The sequence below is a fragment of the Dama dama genome, chromosome 31, assembly GCF_033118175.1.
Source record: "Dama dama isolate Ldn47 chromosome 31, ASM3311817v1, whole genome shotgun sequence".
NCBI classification, from domain to species: Eukaryota; Metazoa; Chordata; class Mammalia; order Artiodactyla; family Cervidae; genus Dama; species Dama dama.
This window is the reverse complement of record NC_083711.1, coordinates 31,221,410-31,240,442: the sequence shown is the minus strand read 5'-3', so window position 1 is coordinate 31,240,442 and position 19,033 is coordinate 31,221,410. Positions and strand designations below refer to the sequence as shown.

At 35.8% G+C, this 19,033-nt stretch overlaps 1 protein-coding gene across 1 annotated transcript in view; it reads left to right on the top strand.

Moving 5' to 3' along the window:
* The window catches only part of ROBO1 (roundabout guidance receptor 1), a 442,006-nt gene that overhangs the window by 378,694 nt on the left and 44,279 nt on the right, over nt 1-19,033 (top strand). Inside the window, exons 17-19 of the mRNA XM_061134342.1 lie at nt 3,020-3,191; nt 7,252-7,449; nt 12,993-13,035. Of these exons, the coding sequence (XP_060990325.1) occupies nt 3,020-3,191; nt 7,252-7,449; nt 12,993-13,035 (413 nt within the window). The remainder of the gene's footprint in view (nt 1-3,019; nt 3,192-7,251; nt 7,450-12,992; nt 13,036-19,033) is intronic.

Here is a 19,033-nt window from a genome sequence, read left to right as displayed (position 1 = left end):
CACATTTGGAATTTTGTAACATTGGAGTTAAGTTGGAAAAATTAATTTAGTGTGCCTAAAAATTTTTTAATAAATTTGTTTTCATCTTTCAGCATCTCTAAACAAAATTTTATGTCTCAGAGGAAATTCAATTTTAAATTTCTATATATGTTTGAATGAAATTTTTTAAACATACGATATATTGAAAGTAATTTAATTCAGTGATTCTAAATATTTATTTTTACCTGTGAAGTTAATCATCTCTAATCATTGAATTTAGAAAGGCTTACCTAGATTAATTTCAAGCAAATATATTCAAGCATGCCAGAGTAGAATAAAATTAAGTTAGGGACATGAGATTTATCCTATTAATGAATAAGCGTTATAGCACAGTCTTAATGAGCTACGTTAAATGAGTAAATGATAGATTGAATTAGGGAAGTCACACAAGAGAGTAAATTTCACTTGTATTTTTTCAGTATGTATGTAAACACATTACATACTAGAAAACTTTTTAACTGCAAAGTGTATATTTCTATAGACAGTGCCTTATATGTCCATGATACCTCAGTATTTTTCTAGTTACCAGTTGAATTATATTTACTGAATTGCCTCATACATGTGAAAACTTACCTGTTTCTATTGTTATGAAGTTGACGGTAAGAAAGTAAATACATGTTTATGTTCTACAGGTAATTGCTTGCTAATATCAAAATTACTTAGGGAATCATTTTCCAAATATAGGTGTGTGGCCACCATTCTGAAAGATTCTGATTCAGTATCTGTAATAAGGCCCCTGTTTATATACTTTGGTAGATCTTTCCAGGTGATTTTGATATGTACTTTTGAGAAAGGCCCAAATAAAGACCATAAATATACTTCTGAGTACCAAAATAATTTGTACAATGGCCAAATATACTGAGCTCAATTTTAGGTATAACATTTTATTTTGAAATGACTTTTAAAAACAAACTAAAAACCTCTTTATGAATTTGTGTATAAATTTAAAGGGGTGACATTTTTTAAAAGTATTTAAAATGCTGTTATAAACTCACTGTGTGTATTTTAGGGTATTTGAAATTAGATCTTCTACTGTAATTGAGTGATTAATAGGTAAGAGTCTCTACACTTTGAAGAACTTTCTCATGAGTTTCAAGATTATTTCAATACTGGGATGCTATGGTTCAGTCTGGAAAAATAAACTGTTATAGAGATTTTTAAGCATGTAGAATAAGGCGATGTCTCAGCTCTCAAGCAAAATTGTGTTAATGTAGGCATTTTCCCCTAAGAGTCAAAACTCATTTCTCTCCTAAAGAAATGAGAAAGGGTGGATTTCATTTAACTTCATGGTCAATTTAAAATAATAAAATGCCTTTCACAACCTGATTGACTGGTACAAAATCAGTTTGTGGCTTTGGTTCAGCTGTGTAATGTAATTGGGGGAAAAAAATCACAAAGGACTCTTTATTTCCAAATGATCAGACCCTGGTATAGAGTCTGACCATTTGTTGGTATTATGCATTGAAACTATATTAAAATAATATTAACTTTCAAAGCAAAAAAGATTTTTGCCCATGTGAAAGAGGACACTGACATTCTTAGATTCATTTTAAATCCCATTTCCTATTACAGTTTAAACAATAGGCTACTTGAAAATAATCCTGCATCTTGCTTGAGGACATCATAAAGAATACAGAGCATGTTTTACTATTGCATGGATCATTTTCTTATAGAAATTGAGTCCAGATACTGTCATGCATCATATCCAAGATCAACAACATTGCAAAAGATTACTCTAATAATTCAATAATCCTTTAGAGAAATTTAAATTAAGGATTATAGCATAGTTCGGAAATCTTAATTTCCTAAAAATAATTTCCTACCACAAATATCATCAAAGTTAATGAGAAATACAATAATTTTCTTATTAGAATATTTTCCTTTCAAATCAAATATGTATTGTTATTAGGATCTTGTATTTTATCAAAAACTGATTAGTATTACCATAAATACAAGATCAGAGTGCTATTTTTCTTTCATTGATAATAGTTCAACATCCTATAGATGGAATAAATCTTAGGATGCTCCTTACTCTTTATGTTCAGTTTTATTTACTTTTTAGGTCTTGGTGGTCTGGAACACATATTTCAGGAAAAGACTTCTGTAATAGGTCCTGGCTCCATCTCTTTATTTACTATGAACTTTTTATTTTGTATTGGGGCATAGCCAGTTAACAATGTCGTGATAGTTTCAGGGGAACAGCCAAGGGACTCAGTCATACATACACATGTATCTGTTCTCCTCCAAACCCGCCTGCCGTCCAGGCTGCCACATAACATTGAGCAGAGTTCCATGTGCTAAACGTGTCCTTGTTTTATTTTTAAAAACCATGTTTATGCCAAGATAGTTTAGATTATTCAGAAACTCTCTCTCTTTTTAAATCAACTGCTTCTTGGTTTTGACATAAAAAGTGATGGCACTGTGACAGCACCAGGTAATTTTATCCCCGAGAAGTGTTGAAATAAAGTATTAGACATTTTTGTTTTGTGATATCAGGTATTATGCCTGGTCTATAGTAGAAATGCAAATACTGAATGATGATAGGTAAGTTACTGTTCTTTATCTGGATATATACAGGTTTTTGCAAGTTCCTTTTATCTTTTTCTGGCGTATAATACCTTGGTGGTTTTTTTTTTTGTTTTTTTTTTTAAAGCAAATCCTGTTGATAAGCGTTGATAAGAACCAGGGTCTTTGTAGAATCATTTGTAGAATCGCCTGATATAATCGTCTGTAGAAACATTTGTAGAATCACTTGATCTAATCCTTTACAAGTGTATAAGAAAATTCAGAGAGGTTTCTAACGTACTACTAACATGAAGTTTGGCAGGAAGCGTCTTCTCAGAACTAGATCTAGGGGAAAATGACTTTGGAAACTTCCTATATTAGGCTCATGATAGACCTGAACTCTGTCTGGGTCTAAAACCACAATACTATGTTGATCTTTATGTTCACTTACATAACTGTTGTGTTCTTCTTACAGGTTTGGTGTCTGGGCAATGAAACGCGATATCATATAAACAAGACGGTAGATGGTTCCACCTTTTCTGTGGTTATTCCCTCACTGGTTCCTGGGATCCGATACAGTGTAGAGGTGGCAGCCAGCACGGGGGCCGGGTCAGGGGTGAAGAGTGAGCCACAGTTCATCCAGTTAGGTGAGTGCCGGTGCAGATCTGGTTGGAAAGACTTACCTCTGTAACCCATTGTCCTCCTCTTTTTTGTACGTAGTGGAGGCAGCCAGTGCAAGTTGCACAGACTATGGAATGTCGCAATAGAATTAACAAAAATAAGATTGTTAGCTTTATTTTATCTGTCTGTAAGATCACACCTAAATTTAAACTTATCCGAACAATCATTTTAAATGGTATTTTGAGCAAAAGGCTGTAAATATTCAGTATCATGCTTATTCTGCCCTATTGAATTTTCTTCCATCTGTTCAACAAATACTCTTAATTGAGTATACCTCCTTGGCTTTCCTGGTGTCTCCATGGTAAAGAATCTGTCTGCAATGCAGGAGACCCACGTTCGATCCCTGGGTAGGGAAGATCCCCTGGAGAAGGAAATGGCAACCCACTCCAGTATTCTTGCCTGGAGAATCCCTTGCACAGAGGAGCCTGACAGTCCATGGGGTCACAAAAGAGTAGGACAGGATTTAGCAACTAAAAAACAACAAGGGATACCTCAGGGAACAGGAAAGATGTGGTTTGGGTAAAAAAAAATATTTCTATACAAAACTTTAAGTATTGGAAGTTTAGAGCAATATGCAATTTATATTTACCATTTTTGTCTCTTTAAAATTGCATGTGATAACAAAAGATAGACTGAGATGTTAAAGAGCATTGAAATATGGTAAATGCTAGTTACTTAGAAAGTTAAAAATGCAATGTGCTTCAAAACTAGTTAGAGGAATAAAAAACTGGCATAACACTTAGTTGCCATACTTCGTTATAGCGACATAAACATAAAATTCAAATTTATCAAATGGTTCAGTCAAATCTAAAAGAAACAACAACAACAAAAAAAACAGCAACAAAATTGTAAATGGAAGGGGGAGAGAAAAGGTGTTAAGAGATGATATTTGAATTTCCTGATACTGAGAAGCATATAGTCGACTTTGTTCCTTCCAGATCAGAAATTAGCATTAGTAGTATTTGATGCCAGTTGCTAAATTATGAAAAAGAATCAGATACATGAAACTTTGTATATCACAAATAAGTACATAGTATTGTTTCATGTTGGTCATATTGATGACATCCTAGAAATTATCTCAGAACAAAATTAAGAAACATTCTACTTTTAATAAACTTTGTTGCTGTACATAAGGAACTTTACATTCAATTTGGAAACTGTCATTGATGTTCCGCTGTCAAGAGAATACCATCTGCTATACCAGATACACTTGCAAAATTTCTGTAAAGTAACACAGAGTCCACCTGAAGTCCAGCGATGGAGAGTCTCAGGTTGATGCCGCTTCCAAGGTTGACCCTGGGCCAGCAGAAAGGAAGAGAAGACACATACAGTGTGGGGCAAGGTTTAAATGGAAGCTATGCATGTCGCTGCTGAAAAGAGCTCGGTTTTGTGATTCCAAGCAGATGAATGGGAACACTGCAAAATCAAGTCACTGGCTAGGGAGTTACCCCTAAGAGCTCTATGCTATGAGAGAACCATTCAAGCCTCTAGTGGAGAGCTTGTCACCTCTGCTGCAGACATGGGCCAGAATTTAATTCTGAGAATATCTTTTACCTTTAACACTTTTTTTTTCAGCAGAGATTATAATATGCACAACTTTTAAACCAAAAAAAAAGATAGCTTCATGGTTTTATTTCTGGTTCATTTATTCCAAATTTTTAAGCAGTATAGAAAACAATTTTTTAAAAATTGCTTGATGCATCTATTATAGTATTACCTAAGATAAGGGAGAAAACAGTCTAAGCATAGGTCTTTTTACTCACATAGTTGCCTAGTTTTATGAAAAGTTAGTATTAACTTACTAAAACTAAAAGTTACATGGCAATGACCCTGTACATTGTCATGTCATTTGCCTATTTTTTAAATAATATATGACTTCTAGTTCTGGGTTTTCAAAAATGAATTGGAAAAAAGAACCATGTGTAACTTTATTTATTTAAGATTTAAATCATAGGATTTAAGGATCAAATTGGTTTTCTTGAAATTATAAATGTGTTCCAGTTTTCCATATCTTAATATAGCCTCAGCTGCAGTGAGACAAAGACTGAGATATTGAAGGGCCATTTTAATTCATTAGTCACACCGCACTTTATTCTGCTAAGCCCATCTGGTCGCCTGCATGGAACCCCTCTTAGCTGTCTTCATAAAATCTGAAGCCACCCAACTTAACTTTGCACAAATAGCCATGAAATCTATAAACCTAGCAGATATAAAGGGTGTATTAGAAATAAAAAGAATAGATCGGGTTGGTGAACTTTCAGAGGATGAAGTGCTCTTAGGATAACCATGGATAAAAGAGTCTGGAACATGAAATGAAACTTTTCAGTCAAGAAACAGTTGAAGGCAGGTGACAGCAACTGCTTGTGAAAATAGATTTTTCAGCCTTGACCCTCCATAGAATGAAATCTGGAATTCTGTTTAAGAAAAACATAAATAAAAAACACACCCACACACAACATGAGTAGCAATTTAGCCCTATATAGAAAAGGCTATTTTCCTAAGGTTGTTTCCTTAGCCTTGGATGCTATTTACTTTACCTGCCAGTGTCTTATAAGAAAGCAATATCTTTTACTAAGAAAAAAAATCTGTATTTTTTCTATTTGAGAAATATTATTCATAAACAATGAGTTATTCCAATTATTTTTCTGGAAAAAAGTTTTGGACTGGAACAAATGTTTCTACTTTAAAGCACGTGGTTTTAGCAGAACAATTTTAGAGTCAAATGATTTAACAATTGTAGGAAAATACCAATTCTAATGAAATAGGCAAACACCTTCCCGTTTGACCAGATGTTGTAGGGCAAGAATGTTAAGAGTGCAGATACAGATAGTAAGTAATTCTTACAGATAGTAAGAATTCTGCCACTGGGCATCCTCAGCATTGGTATCTCTTAGTGCCCACAAAGTAGGTTATTCCTTGATGATAGAAGAACAGCTTTCAGACTTCTATAGACTTTGCAGACTGCTCTGTGTGACTTGGTAAAATGGAGGGCTTGAGCAATGAGTCTCTTAGGCTGAAACATAAATCAGAACTAAGTAAATTTTAATAGCCATAATTCCATCATTCTTAAATTCTTGACTCGAAATAGCTGAGAGAAAATAGGAGCCTTTTCGACTATTCATAACACTTGATCATCTTGTCCATATTTAATGTTCTTATAGCTGTCTCTGGACATGGTTATTATTTTAAAGGAAAGTTTTCTTTAAGAGTTCCATGGCGGATCAGTGGTTAGAACTCTTCATTGTCACTGCTGAGGACTCAGGTTTAAGCCCTGGCTGGGAAACTGAGATCCCACAAGTCACATGGTGTGGCCAGAAACAGAAAAATAAAAATTCCATTAAAAAAAAAAAAAAAGACTTTTTCATAGTTCTTTCAATGACAACATAATCTCAGTTTTTCATTGGTTTTTAATGATCCTGAATTTTTATAGACCCTTCTGAACGTAGTTTTAAATAATGTGTTTCTGAGGTAGTTAGGAGTCTTAGTTAGTTAGGACTTAGGTAGTTAGGACTATTCAAGGGTGGGGGAGAGGAGATGCACCCCACACACACACGCGCGCGCACACACACACACACACACACAGTCCATGGGGCCGCAAAAGAGTCGGATACAACTTAGCAACTAAACAACAACCATCCAGTACTCCTTATTTGTATTCTTGGGTAAAAGTATTTCACTTTTTAGAAGTGTAATTTGTATTTTATCTCAGTTTGCACTTAAAATCCCATCAGTGAACTGCAGTTTTCTGGAGTAAAATATAGAAATTGTGAGCTATTATCTTTGTTTTTAAATATATTCCATAAAATTATTATATTTGTTTTGAATTCAAATCAATATAAAGTGAATATAATCTAACCCCCAAATCTCATGAACTCTTTTAACTGACAATGGTGCATGTTGCAATGAAAAGCAGAAATTATTGTCCAAAAATTAACAACATAATGATGGCCATTTTATGTATATAAGCATGTGCTTATTGTCTCACTGAGTTTTAAACCTGAATGAACCCAAAGATGGCTTTTTCAGATTCTCATGGAAATCCTGTGTCACCTGAGGACCAAGTCAGCCTTGCTCAGCAGATCTCAGATGTAGTGAGGCAGCCGGCATTCATCGCAGGAATCGGGGCTGCCTGTTGGATCATCCTTATGGTTTTTAGCATCTGGCTTTATCGACACCGAAAGAAGAGAAATGGGCTGACTAGTACTTATGCGGGTATCAGAAAAGGTATTACCTTTCCTAAATTTTTCATATTTTTATCATGTTTACATAGACCTTGATTTCAATATATGACTCTAAGTTATTCTTGATTATATATATTTGTATCCTATATTAATTATTTTAACATATAAAAACTTGCAAAACTGCTTTTATTTTATTGCCATATCTACATATAAACTCCACTTGGATATCAGTACTAAAGTAGGATTACCTGTTTCAGGCTCAATTTCTTTAAAATATATTTTAGTGTAGGTCTACACTTGGTTATGATACCATTCCCTTGTTCTCTTAGGGAATTACTTTATTGATTTCCTGGAGGAAAATTTTTAATCTCCATGTCTCAGGAATTATAAATCCAAGCTTTGGACTGTCATATAGCTTTAAAAGGAGCGTTGTTCCCCTTTGTGAAGCGAAAGAGATTATTTATAAATAATTATTTTTCTGATTATTTATAAAATAATTGTTTCTTAATGAATATAGAATGCTTGAGTGAATAATGTGCTTCAGTTTGCAGAGAGAAAACACTTAGTACTTTTTTATTGTTACGTTTAAAGTTTCAGAGCTGACTATGTATATACTGTTGATGGACAATGAAGATTTTGTTAAAAATGTATCTGCAGTTTAGAAGACAAAGTTTATTTGTCTAAAATTATTTATAGTTTTATGGATGAGCCACATAGCTGAGGAATTTGCAGACACTTTGCCACATATTCTCAAAGTCTGCAGATTAGTGGTTCATATTTTTCATTTCCTGATGAGTTTCTTATCACTCTCAGACAGATAATCCTTTTCCCCTTCTGTCCTCAAATACCTTCATCAACTCTGGGCCGTCAACAGGGTGATTGTAAGTTTTCAGCCCACAGGCCCACTTTATGTCTTCAGTCCAGCTAAATTATTGACAGTGCTCCGTTGGGTCTCAACATTGTCTTGGTTTTTGGATGACAGGGTATACATTCACCCGAGTTATAGGGTCTATAAGTCTAAGACAACACTTTTGCTGCAAAGCAGATTTAAAGAGGATGACTAGTAAATACTCACTCCCACCGTCACCCTCGTTTTAAAAAAAAATTGTCTACATATTTCCTAAGTGAACATTTCCCACACAGCTTGGCCATGCCATTTCTCTGAGCAATGATATGGCAAAGTCAGAATTTGTTAGTACTAGTTAGACCTTTCCTCAATGAAAAGTTCTATTGACTATCCCTCTGAGCTTGTGAAACAGCCTGAGACAACAGTCTAAAATATTTGTGCTCTCGGTCACAAGGGGTCTTGGCAAGAGAGAGTCAACACAAATTCATCACCCACACTGTGGAAATCGATGAACATGCCTCTGGCCCGTGGCTCCACAGCCGTCTCCTTATGTACATACATTTGCCTTAGCATTATCATCCTTAAATATGTTTTTCTCAGATATGTGTCCTATGTCAATATTAAAGCAAAAATGTCAGTATCCCTGCCTGTGAAATGGAAAATGGGGGCTGAGAGGTTACTGCGAAGAGACTGGGTGCTCATCACACATTCAAAGAACAGTGTCAGGGCCACGCATTACCATATGAAACCTTTGCCCAAAAAGTAAGGCAGAGAAGGGGTTTGTGGGTATCTGTGTGTTGTGGAGCAGGGTACAGGTGGGCTGCTGGGAATTGTGCTTTGAAATCCCATCTGAATGAGGAAAAGTGACTAATTGACAACTAGATATAGAATATTTTGAATTTCCAGGAATTTTGTAATTTTTATTGCCAGGAGTATGGTAGCTGTGCAGTTGTAACAATGGAATGCTCTCTCTAGTCTTAAAACCTAAATATGTGACATGAAACCTTCTTCCCTTCTGAAATGTTTCTTTTCCCTTACTAATGCACTTCAAGCATGCTGGGAAATGCCTATGTGCTCTTTCTGCAAAACCTATTACACTAATATTGTCCTTTTAACTAGCTTGTGTTAAGCAGAAATCATAGAACATAATTACAAATGTAATTGGTGAGCATTTGATTCTGCTTTCCTCACCTTGCCTTTTTGGCACTTTTTCATATTTCTGGTTCTATGCAATTTTAAAAAGTGAATTCTGAAATCTTAAATTGTGCCCGAACCAATGCTGGTCATCCTAAGAAAAAAGGAAGTGAAATATTTAAAAGAAATCAATGTGAAAGAGCCTACTGCCCCATGAAACATCAAGCCAGAGTATGACTTTGGGTAACAGCGAGCATTTTTAACATTTTCCCCCTACATTTATCTGTAGGTATTTCCTCTGCTTGTTCCCTTTGTCCACATAGTGTACCAGCATCACTGGATAAAATGATTTATTTTATTACTGGAAGCTTGAGAATTAAGTTGTCCTTTGGTGAGGCAGCTATAAAAAATCTCATTTAGATGGACCTCTTTTCATCTCTTCTTCCACTACTTAAACTGAGGTTAACAGTTGGCTAGGAGCACTGACAAGGACCTTTCATTTTTGCCCTGTGTCCTTGTGATTGCAAATTAATGTTCAGGCACTCCATTCTTGCTTGAGTACCTTTACTTTCAAAAGTATGTCTTTTATATTTTTTATGAGGACGAGTTACTATTGCTCTGAATTTTTGATTGTAGCTAAATTACATTGACTCTCTGAAAAGACCTGACTGAAAGACAACACAATAGAATTCTTAAGACAGAGACTGCTATGCAGCGAAAGAAGACAGTGTATAAACTGGCTCCCCAGCATTGAGGATTTTGTTTTTTTTTCTTCCTAGTATGCTCAGAGATAAAATGGTTTGGTAAGAAGTGACAGTTGTTACGGACGCTATGGCATTCAAGTCTGCAACCCCAGTGCTCTAATCCTAAAGTAAATTTCTTGTAGACGTTCAAATATGAAGGGGAAAATACATTTTTGGCAGCTTTTTGATCCATGATAAGTAATCAGTATTCTGGTTTGTGTGTATTAAGGATTTCTTAAAAGCAAATTTTAGTCTTCAAAGAGTAATGTAGATTCTCTTGCTTTCTTTACCAGGGCAGTGTTTACTTTAAATTAATGTGAAGAGCTTGGGGAAAAAAAAGTCAGCCTCCTCCCTCTGTGAAATGTCATGAAAATAACTCTGGTGTTATCCAACAGCCAGGAATGGGAGAAGATAGGACAAGTGGGGGAGGCAAGGATGCCACTTTTGAGGTCTGCAGTTCAATTTCAGGCATTATTGATTAGATTAAGATTTATGACTGCAGAGAGTGAAGATTTTCAGAGGAGCATTATTGTTCTATTGTTTAGCTTTTGGTGTGCTATTTTTTTAAAAATGCTCGGCCTACTTCTAGAAAGCTTCTAGGTATAAACTATAATAGCAGAATTAAAGTTAAAACCCCCTATGTATTCTGTCCATTCACAAATTTCTATGATACTAGAAATGTAGCAATACACTCTTTATGCTAAGGCATCAGGCATTTCTTGCCAGCGAAACAGTTCAGTTTGATGGTTTTCTTTGTTGCAGTTCTTTCTTCGCTTGCTTTCTTCGTTCCTTCCCTTTTCTTTCTTCCTTTCTTTCTATCTTCTTCCATCCCTCCTTCACTCCCTCCTTCTCTTTCGGCATTTTTCCTTTCTTCTTCTTTCGGTCTTCTTTCTACCTTTCTTTATATCTTTATATCATTCACTCTCTCCTTCCCCCTGTCTGTATCACTGTCTCTCTCCAGGTGATGGATGCTCAAGTGCACCTATTATATTAGTTAGTCCACTTTAATAAGCATTTACTTTCAGATTTCTAGATAAGGTTAGGCAAGACCCTGATAATACTTGTTTAAGGACCCATTATCCACTGTTTGGAAATGATTAATAGTAGAGGATTCCTGTCGGTACTAAAGCCATAAGCTAAGTCTCTATTACTAAAAGCAGGGGTCATCCGCAGGCTAACCCAGCAGAGTCCCCCCCACCCCCACCCGTCCTAGAATGTCAGATGCTTCTAAATGATACTTGCAGAGACAAGCTTCTTTTTTACCCTCAGATTTGGTTTTATTCACATATCAAGAGTGTCAGACCTACTGGCTTAGTTATTTACATTTGTTTTATGTTCAGCTGTCTGCTTGATTTATACTAATGTGATATGTTCCCTTTCTCTCTTCAGCTTAATAACTGGTTTATATTTTGTTTTGATTTTTCAGTCCCGTCTTTTACCTTCACACCAACAGGTATATATTTGCGCTTACCCTCCTCCTTTCCTTTGTTAGTTCGGCATGTGTTATACTATTGTGTTGCTGTTTTTATTTCATTTTCTGCAGTAAGCTGGGGGGAAAGGACTTACAATGGAAACAGTACTTCATTTACTCATGCCAGGCATGCACTTGAAGTAGAAATGGTTGGTGTTGCTTGTCATTCCTTCAATGCAGTTGTTTATTCATGATTCCACAGTGCATCTGAGCCTTGTTTGCATGTATTTCATTAGATAGGCACACTGTTTCTACCCTCAGCATGATTTAACATGCTAATGATCAATTGATTATTTTAGACTTGGCAGTGCATTTTTTTCCCCTTAACTTAAGCTTTCTGGATTTCCAACAAAATTTTCTCTCCCAAGCAATTCTCTATCCATAGAATCAGCATTCTTAAAGGTAACCAAAATATACAGCACATTTGAAAGATAAAACTTTTCATTTTCCCTAAGTCCAAGTCCTAATATTCTGTTCTATTCAGTTTCTTTCAAAGAGGGTCCTCTTCTTTCGCATCACCTTTAGTAAAAATGTACCTGTGGTCCTGCCTTCTCGGTTTTAATCCAGTTATTATAATCACTGGATGCAGTTATCTCTTCTTAACAGACTCCCAGTTTGGAGTTCTTCTAAGTAGCAGAATTTGGCAGCTTTTAGAAACATATTTGTTCTTAGAAAATGTGTCTGTATTTACAGAAAAGTTAATATTCTTAACCCCTTGCTAACTATGTGCAAATCTTTTTTTGTTATGGCTAAATTTTATACCCATAACTTATTAAGCTGAGAATGCTTTCACGGGCATTAAAATATATTTTTACTATGTATGCGTGTTTGATGAAAATATAATGAGACATATTTTCTCAAACCACAATAAAAAATAGGTCACATTAATTAATAGTCACAACTTGGCATACATCTTTGTGTGTGGAAAGAAAGGTTTATTTTCACGTTTATATCCATCTTACTGGTACTCATATTTCTGGGGAAATGGTCTGGTAGGTTTTTATTTTCCAAAATTTAGTATTCCACTTCTATAAAATCATGAAATTACATGATCTGATAATAAATTCAAGATAGAAATCTGAGAATGTAAATGTACAAATGTGTAATAGTTATTATATTTAATAAGAATATACTGAAGTTTGCTTCTCCTTAGTTTTCAAACTTGTTAACACACTAAGAAAATAAGAATAACATATTTAATTCTATACCATCTTTAAAAAAATACTTAGTTGAATCAGAAATCTATTTCCTGTGATGAGTTTTTGCAATGCTTCTAAGTAGAAAGGGAGAAAACATTCCATTCTAGAAAGATGCTCTTGAATGTCATAGCTTTTGATATATAAATGCAAACATGTCTATTAATTGTTCCTTTTTTTTTTGTAACATTCCAGTAACTTATCAGAGAGGAGGCGAAGCTGTGAGCAGTGGAGGGAGGTAATTATCTTGCTGGTTTTTAGATTCTAAGGGACCTTCCAGATATTTCTTCTTGTCTTCCTCGATGACATCACTTTCTCTGCTTAAAAGGTTTAACATAAAGGTGAAATGTGTTTAAATCTTTTAGAACTAAGAACTACTCCATTCTGCTCTGCTTTAGAACCAAGCATGTTAACACACAAATGCATTAGATTGGAGCTGGTGCATCTTGGGCAGTGAACACCAGAGGGGGCACTTTAACCAGGAAAGACAGACTTGCTGATTTAGCAAATCATTAAAAGGAGTTAAAGTAATTAAGTGATGGCATTTATGAAGATTAAGAAATATAGCTAGTTAACAGATACTATCAAAGAAAAAGTGTTCATTTGGAAACCTGCTGAACACAGCACTAGCTCATAAGTTGTAGGTTACATCTGTTTGTTTGCTCTTGTTATAAATTCAACATAGTTCAATCTCCATTCACGGGGAAAATATGTTGAAATAAAAGGAGAATCTAGGTAGCTTGTTAACACGGAGATTTTTTTTTCCCCTCTAATTAAAATGAACCTCAATCCTACATTTATGATTTTTTGGTAATTATTATTCAGTGAACTTTAATGTATTCACAGAGAAATCACAAATTGATGTGACAGTCACCTGAAAGGGGCTGAAAGAAGATATAAGTTACGTGAGCCAAACATCAGAATTTTCTAAGATAATTCTTTCTTTTCAAAAATAGCAACTTCTAGCTTAGGATGTAAGAAAAAAAATTTTTTTCAACCAAAGCCATTTTATAATTCAAATTCAGTTAACTTATTGAGTGCCCTGCTTTGTATAGTTAGATAGTATAGTTGCTCCTGGGAACGATAAAAATAAAACATTATTCCTGAATCTGAGAAACATACCATCTGATGATAAAAATCACTGAATTTAGTGTATGACAAAATGAGGAAAAGAAAAAAGAAACAAAAACAAAACTTAACCATCTTTAGTAAAATGCTGACAGTAAGCACTAATCTTCTATTTTCTGGGTACTGCTGGGGGCTTCCTGTTTTCATACCTGTGAAACAAAGCCAGCCACGGAAAGAACCCACAGCAAGGCAGGTCTTCAAAAGGAATAAATCCACTTGCTTCAGGAATTAAACCAGGGCATGTTTTTGCAACCAGGGAAATCCTATCTAAATCATAGCCCAGACATTCATGAAACAGCCTTTGGCATAAGAACATTCTCTCATGGATAAATCTGGAATGCCTGATGGTACCACCACCTCTCTGCATGTATATATTCATGGCTACGGACATCAGCTTTCTCATTAATCAGAGCGTCGGAAAATGCTTGTTGAGCATCTTCTGTGTGTTCTGCACCAGCCTCTGTGCATGGGCATTTGCACAGATGTGTTGTGTCTCACACACACACACACACACACACACACACATACATACATACATACACATGTATAAAATATAAGTATGGTTCCTGTTCTAAAGGAATTTACAACCTAGGTAGACCAAATTATCAAGAAGGACATGATGGCCAGGGATCGCTCAGTACCAAATGATAGTTTCTTCAGCAGGACTGAAAAATTACAAAGCTCCATTTGGAAAGCTCCCTATATCATCCTACACAGTTAACCTTTTGAATGTAAAAATAGTATAGCAGGGAAATGGATTTATTTTAAACACCAAATAGAAACGATCTTTTTACCAAATGACAAATGATGCTAGAATGTTATGGAGGCAACAGTTGAATAAAGATACTAGAGTCAGGGTTCAAAATGGCAGTTATATACACAGTTTTAAATTTATTTATTCATCAACACTATTTATTGAATACCTACAATGTGACAGGCACTGTTCTAGTTGCCTAGGCGGCTTTAGTAAGCAAAGTCAATACAAGTTCCTGTCCTTCTGAACCTTACATTTAGTGGGGGAGATAGAAGATTAATAATAAACTTTTTTTTTTTTTTTAAGTCAGCTCTATAGTAGAAGCAGTTGGTGAGTGCTTTGGGAAAATAGAACAGGGTTAAGAGGATCAGGAATGCCATGAGGAAGAGGTCTCACTAGCTATCTGTGAATGTGTGTGTGTGTTGTATGTGCGTTCCATGATCCAGTATAGTAAGAGAATGAACAGTGAGTTGGACCCCTGTACTCACTTCTCTGATGCTATCCCTAAACACTGAATTCCCTCAGGCCTCTCAGGTCCTGTGAGCCCTCTGTGGACCTCCCGGCACATCTGGTTTATGACGCCTAAGTCACAATGTCATCATCCTCACTCCTGCCTCTTGTTACTGTATTTCCTAAATCCTACCTTTTTCTCCTTTCACTATCACTGAATTGTTTTCAGTTTCAATCTTCTGAACCTGATCTGTTACAAACACTCCCAGCAATCTTACCTTCCTCTGCCTTCATTAGCACTGTTCCATGTTAATTCTCTTTGCCCATTGGAGCCGGAAAGCAATTTTGAAATACATATTGATCATGGCTCTGAGCCTCTGAAGATCCCATTTTTCAATAGAACACACCATATTTAAAATAGCAAGTCCAAACTGGGCAATGCATATGAAACCCACAACCTCCAGGGACTTGCACCCCTTCATACTTCTTTGTGCCACATGCTATGAGTCACTCTGTCAACTCACCTAACAGTCACAGATATTGCATTCTCTTTATGTCCTTATGACATTAGCCTGGGGGATGTCCCTCCTCCCCTTGTCAGCTTGCTGAGGTTCGCCTGCTGTGCCCTCCATGAACTCTCTGTTCTATATAAACACCACAGTGAAGCACCTGATGTGTGTGTGTGTGTGTATGTTAGTCGCTCCGTCGTGTCCAATTCTTTGCAACCCCATGGGCTGTATCCCACCAGGCTTTCTCTGTCCATGGATTTTTCCAGGCAAGAATACTGGAGTGGGTTGTCATTCCCTTCTCCAAGCACCTCATATGAGGTAATACAATTATCTTTTGCTTATATCAGGGGTCAGCAAATTATGGCTCTGGGTCTGAATTTGGTGTGCCACCTGTAATAAGTAAAGATTTATTAAAATACAGCCGGACTCACTCGTTTACATGTTGTCCAAGACTGCTTTCCCACTACAATAACAGAGCTGAATAGTTAAAACAAAAAGTATATGTCTCAAAAAGCCTAAATGTTTACCCTCTGAGCCTTTATAGAAATAGTTTACTAACTCCTGGCTTTAATGATTGTTTCCCACAATAGAATGTGAGATCCTAGGGTTAAAGCCTATGTGATTTATGAATTAATAATTGAATACATGAATTTTTGTAGTGCAATAAATGTAATTTATTAGATTAGATCCATAAATTCAGTATATGAGTTATTGATCTTTGAAAAATATTACCAAAAAGTATCTAAAGAAGAGAGGGATGGCTTACCAAATAAATAAATGTCAGAAGATTTCAGTTCAGTCCTTGTTGACTTGAGAGAAAATTCTGGGCCCTGGACATTTTCCTCTGATAAAGGAGAAGATTGAGAGAGAAGGAGAACCGGAGAACTCTCTTGGTTCTCAAAAGTGTGAATTTAGCTGTTCACAGAAAAGTGAAGATGAGGATTACGGTTAAGCAAAGAAATGTCTTCTCAACTTGAAAAGGACAAAGGACTTGCAATGTAGTCCAGTGAGAATCATGTAAATATTAAGTGACTGTTTTGTTCATTTGTTTTCCTTATTTCAAATATCTCAATCTCCAATTCTGGGGTCATGGGGAGGGGGGCGGTGGTGGTGAAGATAGTTAAAATCCAAACCACAGCACAAACCAGGAAAAAGAGAAAGCCTGAAGAAGAGAGTAGGAAAGTCAGGCTAACCAGATCAAGAATGCCAATAGCACATTTCCTGGCCACAGAAGGTGAGAAAGAAACAGAACTCAGACCTTGCTTCTCTCTAAAGGACTGACCACTTTCAGGTCTATCCCTTGCTTCCTACTGGGCTTCAAAGCTCTTCAGGATGTCAAAAAAAAAGAGGAGACAGCCTATAGGCAGCCCTTGTTGCTAGGCCCCTTCACTATTTTCCTCAGCTCCTGGCCCCTCTAGTATTTTATTTTGTGGTTTAGGAGTTCAAATAGGTGTGTGTGTGTGTGTGTGTGTGTGTGTGGTATGTTTGGAGTGAGTGAATAGAATATCTGGAGTAAGAGGAGCAGAGGAATTGAAAGTAATTGCCACAAATTATTTAAGTTTATTTGTCCTCTTTTCCTTTATAACACAAAACTGTCCCCTTAATATAAAATGGAAGTTAAATATGGTTTTTGCAAGCCCTAGTATCTTCCTTTCTTTAATAATACCTTTTTGAAGACAAGGAAGAAGTAGGCAAGGTTCAGATGTATTAGCCTGAAAATATAACTAACATTATATGAGTATATGTGTATAATATGATTGCATTTATATATATAATATGGTAACATTATATTATATAATATGTTCAACACTTATTAATCACTGTAACCGGCACTATGTTTTGCTTCTGCTTCATTTCTTATTGTAGGACAGCTAAATCTGTCCCATACACATTAGATCATCTTAAATGCATAAAGATATCTTATGAGATTTTTAGTTTTTAAGGACCCTAACACCGTTATAAAAATAACTACATATGACTTTGACTTCCTTAGAGGTCTCTGAAATATACATATGTCATTTTAAGACTCATTATGGGCCAGTAATCATGACTCAGCCTTCTTCACCAAACACAAGTCTGAACCGAATGCCAGGATGTGAATTGTTAATCCCACTTCCTGTCGGAAAGCTCCCATACATATGAAAAGTTCTTTCAGCCTCTGAGATATCAAAACGTTTACTTTTAAAAGTGCTTTTCTGAGGGAATCATAGTAGCATAAAAATACCGTCTATTCCTTTTGAACCATGTAAGTCAGGCTGTGGAAAATTTCCACTTGACCCGTACTTCAAACATACTCTAATATTTCTACAGTGTCAGATATGGAGATTTATTTTTAATAACTTCAAAAGCAATAACACAGTTGATTTAGGTTTAAGAGAAAACAAGAAAAGCTAAAGACAGCTAGATGCAGACTTTGTGTTACCAACATCAATCTCAAAGGCTCCAGATATCTGTGATACAGCTTGCATTTAAATGTTTTAAATTTTAACAGGTCAGCCACATTGCTCTTCAATGCATGTTTTTATCAACAGTTTTAACAGTGAATTTGTCCAGTTTTTACAACATTATTCTGAAGACTTCAGACATTTCCCCACTCTTCCTTTTATTAGGAATGTTTGAGGGTTTTTACAAATTTAATCACTCTTCAGTATATGTGTTTATAGCTTCCTGGTTTGCAGTGTGGATTCTGCAGACAACCTACTAGTATTTGAATCCCAACTCTGCCACTTACTCACTTTCTATACGCCACTTACTCACTTTCTATACCCCTGAACACATTTCTTAACCTCTCTCAGGCAATTCCATTTCCTAATCTGTAAAATCTGGGTAATAGTAGTAACTACTCTGTAGATTATTAGAAGGAGTTAATAATATATATAAAGAAGTCAGAACAGTGCCTCACACATTATAAACAAAAGGTAAGTATTCATTTTTATTACAGATACATGTATACACATGAATACGTATATATGTATACAGATATATAAATTATAAATCCATATTTTCATTTGAAGTGAATTATTCCTTAAATAACCATCGTTTGCATAATAAGTTTCCTTGGTTGACTTTATGTCAGAATAGAAACCATGACAATGACTCTGATGGTCTTCCCAAGTGGCTCTGGTGGTGAAGAATCTGCTTGCCTGTGCAGAAGATAGAAGAGATGAGGGTTCCATCCCTCGGTCGGGAAGATCCCCTGAAGGAGGCCATGGCAACCCACTCCAGTATTCTTGCCTGGAGAATCCCATGGACAGAGGAGCTTGGGCTACACTACACGGGGTTTCAAAGAGTCAGACTCGACTGAGTGTGCATGCACACACACACACACTCCACATACACACAAGTTAAATGTCAGGTTCTTGCTTCCCAGCTAAATGAGAAGCATGATTTTTACA